The sequence below is a fragment of the Ascaphus truei genome, chromosome 19 (genome assembly GCF_040206685.1).
Source record: "Ascaphus truei isolate aAscTru1 chromosome 19, aAscTru1.hap1, whole genome shotgun sequence".
NCBI classification, from domain to species: Eukaryota; Metazoa; Chordata; class Amphibia; order Anura; family Ascaphidae; genus Ascaphus; species Ascaphus truei.
This window is the reverse complement of record NC_134501.1, coordinates 27,464,089-27,482,336: the sequence shown is the minus strand read 5'-3', so window position 1 is coordinate 27,482,336 and position 18,248 is coordinate 27,464,089. Positions and strand designations below refer to the sequence as shown.

At 41.0% G+C, this 18,248-nt stretch overlaps 2 protein-coding genes across 2 annotated transcripts; both read right to left on the bottom strand.

Annotated features, from left to right (window-relative positions):
- Positions 1-312: 312 nt before the first annotated feature.
- LOC142470243 (chymotrypsinogen A-like) lies at positions 313-5,664 on the bottom strand. Its single transcript, XM_075577191.1, has 7 exons — positions 5,567-5,664; positions 5,331-5,434; positions 3,568-3,647; positions 2,365-2,443; positions 1,781-1,961; positions 1,214-1,347; positions 313-523 (listed from the first exon to the last, which is right to left on the bottom strand). Exons 1-7 carry the CDS (start codon positions 5,616-5,618, stop codon positions 362-364), a joined length of 792 nt encoding a protein of 263 aa, XP_075433306.1. The 5' UTR covers positions 5,619-5,664; the 3' UTR covers positions 313-361.
- A 5,022-nt stretch (positions 5,665-10,686) lies between these two features.
- Positions 10,687-17,973, bottom strand: LOC142470099 (chymotrypsinogen A-like). Its single transcript, XM_075577035.1, has 7 exons — positions 17,888-17,973; positions 17,652-17,755; positions 16,594-16,673; positions 14,317-14,395; positions 13,300-13,480; positions 11,661-11,794; positions 10,687-10,899 (listed from the first exon to the last, which is right to left on the bottom strand). Exons 1-7 carry the CDS (start codon positions 17,937-17,939, stop codon positions 10,738-10,740), a joined length of 792 nt encoding a protein of 263 aa, XP_075433150.1. The 5' UTR covers positions 17,940-17,973; the 3' UTR covers positions 10,687-10,737.
- Positions 17,974-18,248: the final 275 nt, after the last annotated feature.

Genomic DNA, 18,248 nt, shown 5'->3' with positions numbered 1-18,248 from the left:
TGAAGAACATTCATATGTACTGTAAGTGACATGAAGTGGTAGTTGCTGGTAAAGGTAAGGAGAAGTACAGTATGTGGAAGCACAGATCATACGAGATGTGAACGTTAGTGTGTTGGCAATGTTATAAGCATCTATAATGCTACCTCTCTCAAGTGAATAGGCTTGAGTAAACTCTAGATCTTAAGACAAAGAAGGTCTCCTTGAGATGCATGTTTATTATGCATTTGGTAAATATGAGATATACAGGTTGACATGGAAATTATTATTTGTCTTAGAGATCCTATTGCAAAGAATATCTTCAGTAGACAAAAGTTATTGTAATTGTTGTTTATTGATCAGGTATTAATACATATGAATATATTTAATTAGCAGCAATGGTCTGATCCACCCAGGATCTAAGAGCTGTGACACGGGCATAGACAGCTGGGGTGGAAGTAGAGCAAGTGCCGCTTCCCCAGGACACAATACCAACCAAGGTCCAAACTCCATTCTTCTGGCACACAAGAGGTCCACCAGAGTCACCCTGAAAATGAGAGACGAGATCAGAGGTTTTCCATTGTAACATGGGATCAAATGACAACATTTATGGATGAATCAATGAGTTTAGGTTAATGTGCATTTCCTATAGGTACTAACTGGAACGCAATGATCTTAATGTCAAAGTCCTCTTAAAAATTATTTAGATCCTCAATTCTGTTTGTTGATCCTACATTTTTGGAGAACATCCAAGCCAGGAAGTCTCTCTAGGTAACGTATGTGGCTACCGTTTGTGACCTCACTTCTCCACCCATGGGGAGCCTGTGGTTCTGGAGATATATTTAGTATATAACACTTATGTTACTGATTGTTAGGATAGCAACTTAAATTGCTAGATGGGTACTGTACATGTCTGAGACTGGGGGGGATTCATGGATCCACTGATTTTAGTAAATTGAAAAGAAAATAGCATAGCATTGGTTGAATTTGATGGGTGTATGTCTTTTTTAAACCTCGTGTAGTATGTAACTATATAAAATCCTTCTAATATTAACGTCTTTAACACACATTTAATTGAGAAGCAAAAACTGTGTGCTCCCCAAGAAAAGACAAATACAAACATATATTACTGAAGGATATGAGAAAGGATAGCATCCTACAACTTGATGGGGTTTAAGGTATGTTATGACTTAGCACAGCTTACCAAATATGCCTTAAACACTGTAGTACAACTTACCATGCAGGAGGATGCACCAGCAGCTCCGGCACAGATCATGGTGCTGCTAATCTTGCTTCCCCAGTACCTCTGGCAGTCAGTGTTGGTGAGAAGAGGCAGAGATACCTGCTGCAGTTTGCTTGGGGTATTTTTGCCTGGAAGACACAAATAAGCGGATTAAACAAAATAAGGATATATAAGAACGTTTGCTTTGATGCAGTTTACAATGGGCTGTTTCTACTTGTGACAAATGTAAGAAACTTGACCATTAAAGGTGCAATCCTGCTGAATGTAGCCAGCCAAAAAACATGACCACCAACAGATTTTTGGGGGTCTAGGAAAAATTTGAAGAATGGGGATCCCACTAATGTTACAACATAATTATACCTCGGCTTACTTTGTCTCATCATATCTCTTTGTTCTCCCCCTCTTCCTCATGCCTTTCTCTCTCCTTTCCCCCCTAATGTCTTTCTCTCACACCCTTTATGTAATTCCATCTTTTCTCCTTCTCTCGTGTATATCTCTTCTTTTCCCCTCATGTCGTTCACTATTTTCCTTTGCCCAATGGGCCTCTGAAGTTTTCCTTACTGGCGGCATCAATGTAGCCCCATCCAGAAGTGACGCATCTCAGGCCAGCATTGAAGACATCAGAAGAAGCAGCGAGGCAGACCGGGGTCACGCGGTCGGTGAGTGTAGCAGCGCTGGACAGTTTCAGTAGAGTGATGTCATTGCTGATGGTGAAGGAGTTGTAACTAGGGTGTCTGAAAACCTGCAACAAAAGAAAGACTGGTTAGAATCAACCATCTACTGTGGATGTCACGGCCCAATATATTCTGCCATAAGGTATCTTTCAAGTAAATCGACTTCTTCTGACAATAATTCCTGTCTCATAGAGCCAACAATCTCTTCCCATTACTCCCACAAGTTTTAAACTTTAAATGTCTAAATTATTGACTTTCCCTTGTTGATGTAAAAATATTTCAAACCCCAACACGCTACCCCAACGTGCTACCCCAACGTGCTACCCCAACGTGCTACCCCAACGCGCTGCCCCAACGCGCTGCCCCAACGCGCTGCCCCACCGCGCTGCCCCAACGCGCTACCCCAACGCGCTACCCCAACGCGCTCCCTAGATTTCCGCACATTTCATTCTACGTCTTAGTGTTTCTTACCCTTGCAATAGTCTTTGTTTGGATGGGCTCAGCTGGGGATGAACGGTCAAATTCACCCAAAATAACACGGTGTGAGGTTCTATATGGGAGAGATGCAATTTCAAAGATTCAAACAATTTTTAGAGCTATTATATCTAAAATGGCAGTACAATTCATAAGGAAAGTTTAATATTTTTTTTAAAAAGGGTCCGTATGAAGATTTTTTTTTTTTTTGCAAACATGCATATTTGAACCTATGGTGCGCATAAAATAAAATAGAAATATGTATCTTTGTCCATAGCAAATATTATATTTGTTTATGGCTTATTCACATAGAATTTTAGCAATTAATTGATTCCACATCTCTAGGCTTCCAACACTTCAGACCTAATAATGAGTTGATGTAGAAGTAAAGTTGTGAGGCGTTGCATCTGCTTAATGCGAAAAATAGGACCGGAATGCTATCTACTGGTACAAAAAAGCAGCAAGGGGAGAAAACTCTTATGCGTTTCGCACCTTCGCTCCCCCGGGAAGAGCCTCTGTAAGCGCCGCGCCCTCCCAGAAAATCTCGCGCCCCCAGTTTGCGCACCCCTGGTCTACTGTACCTAACATGTTTTATGAATAGATTCTTACATATAAGGAATTCAACTTTCTACCCCAAAGTGCTTATCCTTCAGAGTGCTTGCCATCAGCAGCTGTCTATAATCTATTAAGCTTACCTATTTTGAGGAGGAGGGGGGGAAGAGTAGGGAGAGCCTCTAATCATTGTATAAACAATGAGGGTAGCACTCAAGTGGACTTTGTGGTGCAGATAACAACATTGATTAGAGATTACATCAAATGATCAATGTTTCGGCCTAAAATTGTATTGATTACTTTAATTGATTACTAATCATGGCGAAATCATTAGCCCTTTGAGGCACATTTAGCAGGACATTTAATTTGGTTTAACAAAGAAAGGTTTATAATGTCACAACTGCAGTTTGGACAGTTACAGATTAATGTATACATTTATTTGATTCAACTGTAAATCAATGTAATAGAAAAAGCATTTATTTATCTGTCCCATTAAGTTTTCCAGATCCATTCCTCTTATTTCTGAATCATTCTATGATTTTTTTAAATGTGTGTGTGTGTACGTACAGTATATATATATAAATATATATATATACTATGTATCTATGTATCTATGTATCAAGAGAGAGAAAGTTGGGAGTGTCTTACGTAACTCCGCAGTGAGCAGCAGTGACGACCCAGAGACTGTTGATCAGAGAACCACCGCAGAAGTGGAAGCCGGTGCTGTCCTGTAAGTATGGAAAGGAACCAAACATCAGCACATGGTCAAAAGATCGTTTCACCCATAGCCTCTCATTGTCTAAACTTAACTTCTTCCCAAGACACAGGGTAGAGTAAGAAGTGGAATCAGAATACGTGGACACCATACATTTTTTTCATTATGGATGGCTTCATGGATTCCATTGATGACCTCAAGTTAGAGTTGAACATAATACAAACATAGATGTGTTTAATGATATCAATATGGAAGTTTAGATAACATATCCACAGTACCTGTGGAGTATAAATACTGTTAAAGGTCCCTCAGATGTAGAACTTGGAAGAGAAGCTGAAGAGGGAATTTGATGGCCCATTCTACATATATCTTAGGTATTAACAAGGTTTAGGATGGAAGCATTTTCCAAAGGTAAAAAGATCCTATAGGGAATTGCTAGGAAGTCCTTCTTCATGAAAGTTGTAGTAGATTCATGGATCAACCTCACTGCAGAAGTATGGAGGTAAAATAAAGGCTTTGCATAAATACAATGGTATTACAAATGCAGTATAGAGAAAGCAAGGATTTAGTTGGGTCTGAAGCTTCACAGCAACTTGGTGAAATTGACAGACTATGACCGTCATTAACAGATGTCCATTATTGAGTTATTGAGGTGCTGATCAACGTTAACACCCAATAAAGTCTTAACATATCTATTCAAAGCTCCATTTTGCAGTGTGAAGTGCTAATTTCCTCTAGAAAGGGCAATGTGTTAAGTATGGTGATATGCAAAAGACATGTTTTACCTAACATCATGTAGCCACAGTTGCATTACTGAATGGAGAGAGAGGAAGAGAGAGGAAGAGAGAGAGAGAGGAAGAGTGAGAGAGGGAGTGAGAGAGGGAGTGAGAGAGGGAGTGAGAGAGGGAGTGAGAGAGGGAGTGAGAGAGGGAGTGAGAGAGGGAGTGAGAGAGGGAGTGAGAGAGGGAGTGAGAGAGGGAGTGCGCTTATATACTTCCCCAATACACACCTTTAAAAACACATGGAGAGAACTGAGATACCTGGGTAGTATTAAATTATTTCAATGTACTTTCCATATACATTTTACCATATTTCCCAGGTATCCCAGGTGTGTTCAGGTTTGTGCACAGTTATCTCTCTACATGTTGTTTGGGGAGGTATATACAGTAAGCCACTTGGGGACTAGAGATGGGTGAAACAGTTCAAGTCTGTTCCCCTAAACTCCATGGATTGTTTTGACCAAACCCATCCCCCCCCCCCACCAAAATCAATCTGTGGATTGGCACTAAAATATCCTAGTGTATTAATCGGAATTCACCATTGGATACAATTGGATGGATTTTTATGAATCTGCACTCAGATTCCATATTGAATCTGAAATCTGCACTATCTCTCTCTCTCCCCCCCATAGATTTAATGTGCGTGCGGATTAATAACAATCCAATTGAGAATTATTGATTCTCGGTGATAGAAACAAAACACAAAAAAGTGGATTGGCCTTTTTGAGACTGATCTGTGGAAATCCATGGACCAAAGGAACCAGACGATCTAAGGTGGATCCAAATCTGCAAGCACATTTCCCCCAGATCTACTTGGGACTCCCTTTTCAGGGTCTGGATGGGAGTAAAATTAAATGCACAGAGTAGGCCTGGTTATCTCCCAGCAATCAGTACTTCATTTACAGTTCTCATTGTACCTGCAGGGACACTTGCCAGGCCCAGGATCCGGAGACAGCGTTCTCACCATTCACGATCCTGGAGTATCCAGAAATAGATGGACTAATGGTTGGGACACCACAGCCTGAGAAATGAGAACGTCATAGGTTATATCACACGTATGGTTTACCTGTCATCGTGTACTAAGAGAGTTTAATGGGAATAATGAGCATGGAAAAGGAAAGACATGAAATGCAGATCGTTTGTTTGAATTTACCATAGGTGCTTCCAAGAAGGGCAATGCAAGACAGCAGCCAAAGGAGTTCCATGTTGCTTCACTTCTAAGACAAGTGGAACTCCAACAACTCAGCAAGGTATATATACCCTCTAATCAGCTCTCTATTTAGCAGCCCTATTTAAATAGAATGGAAATATACCACATTGCTTTATCACCATTTTATCCAGAGAACTGTAGATAACATGGAGTATTTCATCAGCTGGTCTTACAGGAAAGAGAAATTTGGTTAAAAATAGATGTTTGCTGTACTAGGAATGGGTTATTCTTGGATACAAAGTTAATCTATAAAGTGTTATATAAAACGTACACGTGTTGGTTAGCATTTTCTGATGCTTGCAACTTCATACATGGTACATAGGAAGATCTCTGGCAGTGACCTGTGGTGGCACGGTGTGTGACTTCACAAAATATGAAGTTACAGAGAAAAAAAGTTGTTGGAAACTTTTGGCATCCGTGGTTCTTAATTACTAAGACGACAAGCCTATAATGCACAGGTAATGATGCATTCATCTTTAGTCAAAAATAGAAAAGAATGAAAGTCAACACATTTGGTCAATGTGCATTAACAGCTTCTTACTGCATTGAATAGACGGGTGGGATACGTCCATGTTTGATAAATGGAGAGACTTTGGTCAAGTTATAAATGGGACTGGTGGGCTCAGTGAATCACGAGAATCGTGTTATTTAGGGGTGTAAATTTTCAACTGAAGGTGACTGAACTTTAAGTAATTTACAGTAATAGTAAACCCCAAAGGAGGAGTATGACTTTACACATGGATAAGTTCAGTAGCATGGTCAAATAATACACCCACAATGCTCAAAATAGCGACTACAGTATGATAAAAAGAGTTAAGATAAATATTTCCCATAAAGTATTAAATGATTGGATTGGAAATGGAGATATTGCACCATTATTCCACCAAATACATTTGGATGCATCAATGAAAGCAATGTGGTAGATATTGTTTACTTACTAAAAATAGCTAAATAAAATACGTTGAATGGCTCTTGTGAAGCACAGAGACTCATCACTGTTGGGTCCATCTTGATCTACATCTTTGGGAACATTTCTCCCGGTCCTGGATCGTCCCGATGCAGGGTCTCCGGGATGGTGATGGAAGCAGTAGAGTGGGAAGAGAGATAGATTGAAACTGTTTAATGGTGATATTGAGTGTCTGTGTTAGACTGTGGAATTCTATTGAGTGCTAGTGTGTGTTAATAGGTAGTGTGTTTGTATTTGTATTGATATTGAGTGTTATTAGTGTTCGAATATTTAAACTTTTGATAACATGGAATATTTTATGAGATGCAATTCCAGGAAAGAGAAAGGGGTTAAAAATGGGTGTTTACTGTACTAAAACCGGTTCTTCTTGGATAGAAAGTTAATATATGAAGTCTTATATAAAACACATGTGCACTTGCACTTTAACGTTCATGATGTTTGCTTATTAGAAAGATCACTGACAGTGAATTGTGGTTGTATGGTGTGTGACTAAAAAAATGAAAGTTACAAACAAAGTTGCTGGAAACATTTGGGGCCTATTCACAAAGCAGTGATAATTGGTTTAATGGGCGATAAATGCACCTATCGCGCTATAATGGCTTTTAAACGCCCATTAACAGCCAGAGGAAAAAAAAGTCATCCGATAGGCCAAAAAAAGCCTAAAGCTCTTTTTTTTGTGCCAGTAATAGCTATTCACAAAGCAGCGATAAGCTTATCGTCTTATAACATCTCTCAATATTTTAGTACCAGCTAAAGGCTTGAGAGAGATTGGGAGATGCATAAAAGCATTTTTTTTCTGCAGAGGATTGATACCAGAGGCGGCTGGGACTCTGGGTGGCCTCGGTTCAGCATTTAATTTCAAGGTTGCAATTAAACATGTGAATTTATATCTCGGTTTTCTGTGTTACTGGAGCAGTATAAAGGATGATTATACCAATCACACACTTAAAGATAAAGTTGGGTCATTATTTGTAATTCAGACTCTAGAATTGTGTTATTGGTACAAGAAGACTTTTCTTCTATGGAATAAAATGGGGTATCCGGCAGCCTCCGCGTGGTCCCTGCTGGTGTCTGGGGGTCCTTGGGTGGCCCCTGCGGGTGTCCAGGGGCCTCTGGACTCCCCTTGGATGACGTCACATCCTTTCCAAAAATTTACTCTGCTACGGGTGGGTAGCGGGAGAGGATGGGTTAACCACTTAATTACTATAGTGGTTACTAACCACTAAGGTGATTAAGGGGTTAGGGGCCATTAGATTGTTTTTTTTATTGTATTGTTGCTGCCTTCATCCTGGCAGGTTGGCAGGGGGAAGTGCAAGTTGTATTTACTTTATGCGGCTGGTTTATGTTTTAGTTGAAAAGGGCAAATGCACTATTATCCATATCTGGGGGGGTTGTTTATTGGTGGGTAGTAGATATTGCAACGTTTATCGGCTTAGAGGCACGTAGGGCAAGCTGGGCAAACAGGATCCGCTGCTCCACCGTGGAGTCCGGACCCATGGTAGCAAATAGGGCAGCAAACTCACCGGGAGAGGTTGCTGCAGGTACTGGGGCAACCAAGGATATTTCACGGGCTTCCCATCCTCCTCCCCCTCAGTATCGGGGTCTGCCTCTTCCTGGCAGCCCCTTCCACTACCAGCTCAATAGTGTGGGCTAGATTAGCCTCATGTTTCTTCACGTCCTCTGTGAGGAGCGCCTTTGCTCGACCGACTATCCGCAGTCCATAGCCCTCACAACAGGCTACAACTGCAGCTCGGTCCCAGGTCCTGTACCGTCCTGCTCGAAGGGACATCTTCAGACTCTCTCACACTAACTACAAGGGACACTGAACAGTGTGATTCCCTGCTTTGTGTAACGTGTGTCTGACACCACGTGTCTTGAGATCTTGAAACTTCAAGATCGTCTTTGAGCTATGATTCCCCGCAAGAAATTCTAGCTCAAAGCCTAGCGATCCCACCTCTGCCACCAGAAAAAAGCCTGTTATAGGAGACCAGCACTTTTAACACTTTTACCTTCCGGGATCAATTCACTGAGACCAGCAGACATACACATTATACACAAAATACAAGCAATACATACTTAACGGGGGGTCTGGGGATGAGTCTCTAGCCTCAACTAGGTGCAGGGCACCTGCTTCAGAAGGCTTACCCTGTACGCTCCACAGTACCCTTGATGGGAAAGTTACCAGGCTATACCCACTAACCGCGAGCAAGGCAAAAGCTGGAACTTGGCCGCAATCTGAGAACTTGTCCTTAGCTTGGCTTCTCCTGCAACTCCGTGCCGAGTGCTTTGCTATTCGGAGAAAAGCACTTTTAAAAAGCCCGCCAGCGCTTCACTGGACCATGCTCAAGATCGTCTGGTTCTCTGATCGGTCAGTCCCCTTACAAAGAACTCGCTGTTCTATTTTCAACATGGAGAAGGGTCTGGCGACCAATCAGAGAATGGATCGTAACTGTAACAGCCAATCAGAGCTGGGGGCTCGTCTGGCTGTACGCGTCAGAGGAAGGGGTGTGTTGAGGAGACTCAGGATGCTGGCAAGCAGGAAATTCAAACTGGCCAACGGGAATCATGCCTGCCAGCAACGAATTCTCTTTGCCAGCCCTATACCTCCCAGTGGGTGGGCTCTACTGAGTCAGGGCGAATAAAGACTCTTCCCCGCGGGAGCCTTTGTCTCCAGACCCGGTACTCCGCCCTTCCCCACTCACCAAACATTCTAACACCTCTCGACTTCCCTTCTCCTCTTTGATCCCTCATCTCTATGCAGACATCCTGGCTACTTATTGGAATACCAAGACTGTCTGTATAGAGATGGATACACATTTTAAAAGTACATCTTTTTTACTCTAACCTGGGCTTGGGAATGAAACTGTTACACTAAGCATTATGGGCCGAAAATACAATATTTTAAAGGGAAGATATTAGTGGGACAACAAGCGGACGAGTACCCACAGACCAGACGTGGTCTGCGGGTAAAATGGGGGGACAACCGGTAACTTTGCCCCCCGATCTTGTACATATGTTTTAAATACATTTCCACCCAAATATCCACCTTTAAGCTCCCACTCTTGAAACCCAGGTTTATTGTACAACAGTAAATGTTATTACACAGACAGTGTCCCCAGCTTATGGTGCTTCTAAGCTACCAGGAACCCACAGTTTTCAGGGGTAACCAGCCGGGCTTCACGTTTATTATGAAGACTGGCTACCCCTACTGTCACACAGACAGACAGCTGTTTCGACCTTTTGAGTCCCATCAATGTGAGCCTGGTTATACTGACTTTGCCAATAGGAAGCTGGGATAGGTTTCAACTACACAGTAAATACAGAGGGGGGACTTGAATCTGACTATTCTGGTATGAAACCTAGCATAGAAAGGCAATCCTTTAATGTTGAATCAATGCAGGCAGGGAGTGGTTGAAGGTAAATTCTTGGATATTTTGGAATAAATGTAATTTATTTTGGGAGTGCTTATAGAAAGAAGCAGGAGAAGTTAAGAGGCAGCCATCTTGGGCACACCCAGTAATAGGCATAAAATGTTTTTTTTTTATAAAGGTAATTAGAAGTGGAATATGGATGGATCCCCTTAAAACAACCTGTGGAGAGTGTCTCAAAGTGTTCAATAAAGAGAACACCAGAGATACCTGGGAGATATGCTAATAGCATATGCCAAGTATATTGTAATGACTCCTATTAGCATATCTCCCAGGAATCTCGGGTGTTCTAGTGTTTGCGCTCTGGTGTCTCTCCACGTGTTGTTTGAGGAGATATACTGTATATAGAACTTCAACTCAATTAAAATTTAGCTCCTTTCCTCTCCTGCAATACCCATATTTCTGTGTCAGGAACTTCTGGGCAAATGAAATGTCTACATGTTAGTAGGGAAGGATGTTATGACATTCGCTCAAAAGGAAATCTATGGCGGTTTCAGGAGCATTCTCATCCATTTTTATATACCTACGCCCATCTCTACTCTAGAACTTAGAACAAAGAGATGTGAGTTCATTATGTGATTGGTAACTATGATGATATACAGATTGGGATGGAAATGATTAACTACCTTAAAGATCCTGTTGGAAAGAATAACTTCAGCAGACAAAAGTTGTTGTAGATGTTGCCTTTATTGATTAGTTATAAATACATATGGATACATTTAATTAGCAGCAATCGTCTGATCGACCCAGGATATAAGTGATGTGACGCGGCCGTATACTCCGGGGGAGGACGGAGAGCAAACGGAGCTTCCCCAAGACACGATACCAACCAAGGTCCAAGCTCCATTCTTCTGGCACACAAGAGGTCCACCAGAGTCACCCTGAAAATGGAACAACAGATCAGAGGATTGCCATTATAACATGGAATCACATCACAACATTTATGGATGAATCAGAGTTTAGGTTAATGTGCATTTCCTATAGATATTAACTGGAACAATATGATCTGAATCCTCTTTATAAAAAATAATTCAATTCCTCAATTCACTTAGTTGATCCTACATTTTTGAGAGGGTCCAAACCCGGATGTCTCTATGTGTAGGATTTATTTACTCCACCCATGGAGAGCATTCATTTCCGGAGAATTGTTAGTACAGTATATAACACTTGTGTTACTAAGTGGCTGGATTGCAGCTGGTTGTTGGACATTTTACATTTTCAGATGGGTATGCGTCCTCCATAGGAGTGGGGTTCACGGATCCCTGTTCTAATGGACCCCCTGATTATAGTAAATTAAACAGAAGGTCCTGCAACCAGCAGTTTCTTTTACACACATTTATGTGAGAATGAAAACGTTTACTTCCTGTGAACAGTTGAATGCTCCCCAAGAGAAGACCAATCCAAACAGATATTTCTGAAGCACACAAGAAAGGTTAGCACCCTACAACTGAATGAGATTTAAGGTATGTTATGGCTTATCACTGCTTAGCAAATATGGGCCAAAATGTTTGTGGGTATTATGTCCATTGCAATATCTCTGTACCTTCAATCACAGCTCTAGATGTAAGCAATCCTAATTTGGCAGGCTCTTCTCGGCACTCCCATAATGTATTTTTATATAGAAATATATGGTACAATTTACCATGCAGGAGGATGCACCAGAAGCTCCGGCACAGATCATGGTGCTGGTGATCTTGCTTCCCCAGTACCTCTGGCATTCAGTGTTGGTGAGAAGAGGCAGAGACACCTGCTGCAGTTTGCTTGGGGTATTTTTACCTGGAAGACACATATAAAAAGATTTAAAAAAGGGGGGTCTATAAGAAAAGGTTTCTTTGATGGATTTGACAATGGGATGCTTCTACTCCCGTAAAATATAAGAAACTCGACCATTAAAGCAAGGCCTGGGACCTATGGCCACTGAGCAAAGGGCAACATGACTGTCTAATGAGTGGGTGGGGGGGGGAGCTTAATGTTGCAAGTTGGGGAGAAGGGATGAAGAACAAGGAGGTGGTCTAGGTTATATTAGTGCTGGGGAGACACTTGACACATCACTTCGAATCCGGACCTGTAAGAAGTCCATCCCTCCCTGTTTGTCAATGTTATTGTTGTGATTTGGAATTGGTGTGTTTTAACATTTATTTCTTGTGGCAGCTTGGTGGGAAGGCGTTAGATGGGGAAGGGACCCTGGCAGAAGCTGTCTCCTTGGGGGATGGTCTAAGGTACCTCCAGCAGTCGTTTGGGCGAAGGCGGGGTCATACTTTCATATTTGGCTTGCGCGGTCAGTATGGCAGTGACCTTCCAGTGGTGTTTTTTTGGGGCCAAGTTGCTTGGGTGGCTACTTGGCAAGTAGTTACAAGCCGGGGGTATCACTCGGGGTTATGGATGGTTCAGGGAGCAACTTGGCAGGGTACTCTAGTGTGGTTATATTTTGTATATGTGTAATAAAGCTGCGACCTGTGTCTCCCAACCACGTGTATGTGTATTATTAACAAAGGGTGGCTGTGGGTTGTTCAGACTGTACCAAGGGTCGAGGTATAGGCAAGTCATGTAGCCAGCCCAAAAAAAACCTCTTTAAACCATATAATACGCTTCTTTAACTGGGCTAAAAAAATCAAAGATTTGGCTTCTTTTGTTGGTCTGGAAAATATTTACAAATTGCATTTCCTAGGAGTGTTTGAATGCGGGAGTGTTTCTCAATCAAGTGTTTCCTTTACCGTTAGGCCTTAACCCACCCTGATCTTATCAGAGAGCCAATAAAGATAAGAGGATGGAATGGAGGGGGCCCTTGTCTGCACAAACTCTTGTTGATCACACAGTGACAGCAGTCAAGAAGGATCAGCCAGAGGAAATCACCTCCTACCCCGTCTCAGAGTGCTGTGTTCGCATAATAATATTACAAATTATTTAAAAATAAGTACCTGTATGGGTGTCAGGTTTTGGTTAAAAAGAATAAAAAGAATAATCCCCCTTAAACATGTCAGTGACATTGGGACACCTTGGTCCTAGAAGGTATTAACCCTTTAATGTTTCTTACACTTGATGTATATATTTTTTTTAAGGGGGAAGGGATACTCTATCCCAGCACTGGGAGAGTTTTTGTTAAAGAATAAAACCCATCACCCATCATATGAGCATCCTTAATTTCTAATTCCTTCCCTAACACTCAACTCTCCCCAAATAGTGAGATGATGCAAATTGGAGCACAATACCAATTTGAGACACCTTTCTAAGACACTTGGGCCACTGGTACTAACGGTGTTACAGACGGAAGTTTTCCTTACTGGCGGCATCAATGTAGCCCCATCCAGAGGTGACACAATTAATTCCACCATTGAAGACATCAGCGGAAGCAGCGAGGCAGACCGGGGAAACGCGGTCAGTGAGTGTAGCAGCGCTGGATAGTTTCAGTAGAGTGATGTCGTTGTTATTGGTGAAGGAGCTGTAACTAGGGTGTCTGAAAACCTGCAACAAAAGGAAGACTTGTTAGAATCAACCATTTACTGTGGATGTCTTTATGGGCCATATTTAGCACTGCTAAATTCTAAAGGCACCATATGGCCATATATATGTCAATAATGACTATTAACTAAATAGTTAGAACTTACTTTGTAACTTTAGGCTTATTGGAATAACATGGGGGTCATTCAAATGTCTCAGTTGCTCAGTGTCTATGTCAGAGACTAAAACGTTGGCAGACCACAACGAACTCTTAATGAATCTCACGTTGCTCTTATAACACTTTGGATTTCTAGATTGTAAGCAAGTGGCTAGTAACAAGGGATATTGGCTATCTCAGTGAATGTGCCTTTGCAGTGTTATTTATCTTTATTTGGGTACCAAATGGAGCTCTTGCTAGTGCTATTTTACAACTCCAAATACCGCCTTGATTTAAATACTAAAGGACTCCAAACTTTTATTAAATGAATCAGTCCGTTATTTGTTAAATCTCTGCATGGATTCACAAACGTTTCATTTGATGATCGGTAAAGACTTGGGTTCATATTAACAATGCAGTAAATCAGCTCAGAAAGATTTAATCATAATTCAAACAAATAGGGATTTCATTTTCCCTGGCAAGATGTACAGCGTATGAAGTAATTAGGTATTAGGTCAAACACATTTATTTTTTTCTGCTAATTAATCTTTAACTGTTGCTCTGTTTCAGTTTCCCCCAACAAGTTTAAAACTTTCAATGTCCAAATTATTGACTTTCCCTTGTTAATTGTAAAAAGATTTCAAACCCCAACGCGCTTCCTAGACTTCCACACAGTTCATTTTCATGTCCTAGGGTTTCTTACCTTTGCAATAGTCATGGTTTGGATGGGCTCAGCTGAGGATGAACGGTCAAATTCACCCAAAACAACACGGTGTGAGGTTCTATATGGGAGAGATGCAATTTCAAAGATTCAAACAATTTTTAGAGCTATTATATCTAAAAAGGCAGTACAATTCATAAGGAAAGTTTAGGCAGTTTTTTTTCTCAAGCTGTATGTGAAGAAGATATTTTACAAACATGCATATTTAAACTTAAACATGAAAATATGTATCTATATATGTACTGTAAATAGTACATTAGAGGAAGCCCTCTTCTCACACACACATACACACACACACAAACACACACACACAAACACACATGTATGTATCCCTCTATCCCAATTACTTTTCCAGTTTAATTCCTTGTCATTTCTTTAGTTCCCCTGAGTTCTCCCACAAATATACATATATTAAAAGAGTCAAGGCACACAGCGGGTGCTGCTGCTAACTTACTAAACTGTACTTTGTAGAAAGATCAACTAAGCCGGCACACCAAATGGTGCCATAAATGTGTCTTTACTTGCTCAACGTTTCAGCTTCCCAATGGAGATTTTCAAGAAATAAGGCTCCATTGGGAAGCCGAAACGTTGAGCAAGTAAAGACACATTTATGGCACCATTTGGTGTGCCGGCTTAGTTGGCCTTTATATATTATATGTATACTTGTGAGGTACCCCCGCTACAGCTTTTATTAAATATGAATAGAGGAAGTGGTGCTGCAAGGGGCAAGTAAAGTTATATACTAAAAGACGAACAGAACCCCTGTAGATAGCACTCTTTTCCGGTGTGAGATGATGAATGAATTAAAAAATAACTTTATTTATTAAACAACTTCGTTAAAACAATGGGGTTTAAAACAATTATTAATTAGAACCAAGTTTTGCCAACTCTTGGAATTAGTTGATCCAGAGGAGTTTATAAAGGATGTTAATATCCAGTGTTAGGAAACTCACTGGCCCTAGTGTCCCTCATATAGAGTGATTGACTAGAGATTGATATAGTGGTAGGAACGGTGATTGGGACCATATGTAGTGCCACAGTAATTGAATACTAATAGGTGCGCTAACATAATAAACCTTTACTTTGCTGCTATATACTGCAGCCAGTAGTATAATGTTGATTTGTGAATTGCAAATCTAGGTTGTTGTGCACCTAATGGTAGTAATCAGATTACTAGCCTTGATAAAGCACATTCGCGAAACGCGCGCGTCGGCACCACGTGACCACGTGCATGCGCGGAGCCCTCGCTCACAGACGCTGACTCAGTGTAACTTAGGAAAGTCAGCGCGGCTCTGCTCCTGCACAATTACGGGCTTATTATAGACCTGACGGTCTTATGAGCCAATCTAAGGAACGGCACAATATATATCTGGCAGCCTACTATTTTAATAAAAGGGATACCTGAATGCAAGCATCCTACTACAGCATTGAGCTTAAAGGATACAATTTAGCGCGCAAACGGCACCCTATCCAGTCATTAACCTCTGGAGTGCCAGTCTATCACCACTTATGGAGTAGTACTGCACCCATTAGGGAAAGGTCTTATACAGCTGACCGGTCTATTCACCCTACAAGGAGCAGCACTTAGCAGACAACTCCGTATTAGAACATACAGGAGTTTCAGCAGTGCCACTACTTTCATCAGTAATTTAATTTATGAATACTAGTGTTAACTTTAGATCTGCTACCACAGATCCGGGGTTCACACGTTATATCAGTATAACCTATTTGCACTCACACACCATCAATTCCACTGTTGGTGTAAGTGGACACCATTAGGTGCACAACAACCTAGATTTGCAATTCACAAATCAACATTATACTACTGGCTGCAGTATATAGCAGCAAAGTAAAGGTTTATTGTGTTAGCGCACCTATTAGTATTCAATTACTGTGGCACTACATATATGGTCCCAATCACCGTTCCTACCACTATATCAATCTCTAGTCAATCACTCTATATGAGGGACACTAGGGCCAGTGAGTTTCCTAACACTGGATATTAACATCCTTTATAAACTCCTCTGGAACAACTAATTCCAAGAGTTGGCAAAACTTGGTTCTATTTAATAATTGTTTTAAACCCCATTGTTTTAACGAAGTTGTTTAATAAATAAAGTTATTTTAATTCATTCATCATCTCACACCGGGAAAAGAGTGCTATCTACAGGGGTTCTTTATATATTATATTATAAAATTATGATATCATTATATACATATCTATATATCTGGAGAGAGAGAAAGTTGGGAGTGTCTTACGTAACTCCGCAGTGAGCAGCAGTGACGACCCAGAGACTGTTGATCAGAGAACCACCGCAGAAGTGGAAGCCGGTGCGGTCCTGTAAGTATGGAAAGGAACCAAAGATCAGCACATGGTCAACAGATCTGTCACCCACATACTCTAAACTCAACTTCTTCCCAAGACACAGGGTAAGAAGTAAGAAAAAAATGATGGATGGCTAGATGAATTCCATTAATGACCTCAAGTTAGTGTTGAAAATAATACAAACATACATGTGCTGAATGATACCACCATGGAAGTTAAGGCAACATGTCCACAGTAGCTGGGGAGTATTTACACTGTTAAAGGTCCCTCAGATATATCGTTTGAAAGAGGAGAGGGAATTTGAAAGACAATTTTATATACATCTGAGGTATTATCAAGGTGTAGGATGGAAGCATTTTTCAGAAGTAAATAGATGTTTGAACAAGAAGTCATGCTCTGAAGACGGAGGATTTGAGACCCAGGGGAACAGGGAGGAAGTCCTATCTCTCAGCAGAAGTGGGGATGTTATCAAAGTAAAAAGATTAAAAGCTTCTTGGGATAGACACAATGGAAATAAAAATATGGAGAAAGCCAGGGGGTGGGGGGTGTCCTAAGACTTGACAGCATCATTCTGTACATAATATTCTCTATATAATGTATATTAATGGTGTATTGTATTGTATGTCTTTATTTGTATAGCGCCATTAATGTACATAGCGCTTCACAGTAGTAATACACGTGGTAATCATAGAAATAACAGATAATATAATATAAATAACAGGTCAAGGGAAGAAGTGCTTCAGACAAACGTAACATTTAGGAAGAGGAGTCCCTGCTCCAAGGAGCTTAAAATCTAATTGGTATGTAGGAGGAACGTACAGAAACAGTGGAAGGGCATTTTGGTAAGTGCTTCTGCAGGGGGCCAAGCTTGTGTAACATTCCATTTTGCATTCAATTAGGATCACGTGTTGTAATATAGACAAATACACAGAGCAGGTCTGGTCATCCCCCAGCAATCAGTAATTCGTTAAAAGTTCCCATTGAACAGTACCTGCAGAGACGCCTGCCAAGGCCAGGATCCAGACACTGCGTTCTCACCATTCACAATCCTGGCATATCCAGAAACAGCCGGCTTAATGGCTGGGACACCGCAGCCTGATTAATGAGAAAGAAATAGGTTATCTCACACGTATGGTTTACCTGCGATCATTTACTAAGAGAGTTTAATGGGAATAATGAGCATAGCAGAGGAAAGACGTGCTGTAGAGATTGTTTGTTTGAACTTACCATAGGCGCTTCCAAGAAGAGCAATGCAAGACAGCAGCCAAAAGAGTTCCATGTTGCTTCACTTCTAAGCCAAGTAGACCACCAACATCTCAGCAAGATACATATATACTCTCAAGAAACCAATCATATTTGAGCTCTATAGTTAGAAACCTTGTTGACATTTGTTTTTATCTTGAGACCTTGGGAGAACATGACATATTTCATCAGCTGGACTTTTACAGAAGAGAAATGGGTGAAAGACAGATGTTGAGCCTGGCTCTGTTTGGACAGAAAGTTCATCTATAAATGCTTATACAAGGTATTCACGTATTCTTGGCGTTGGGATACTTCACACGTGGTAAATATGGTGATTTTACTTCTG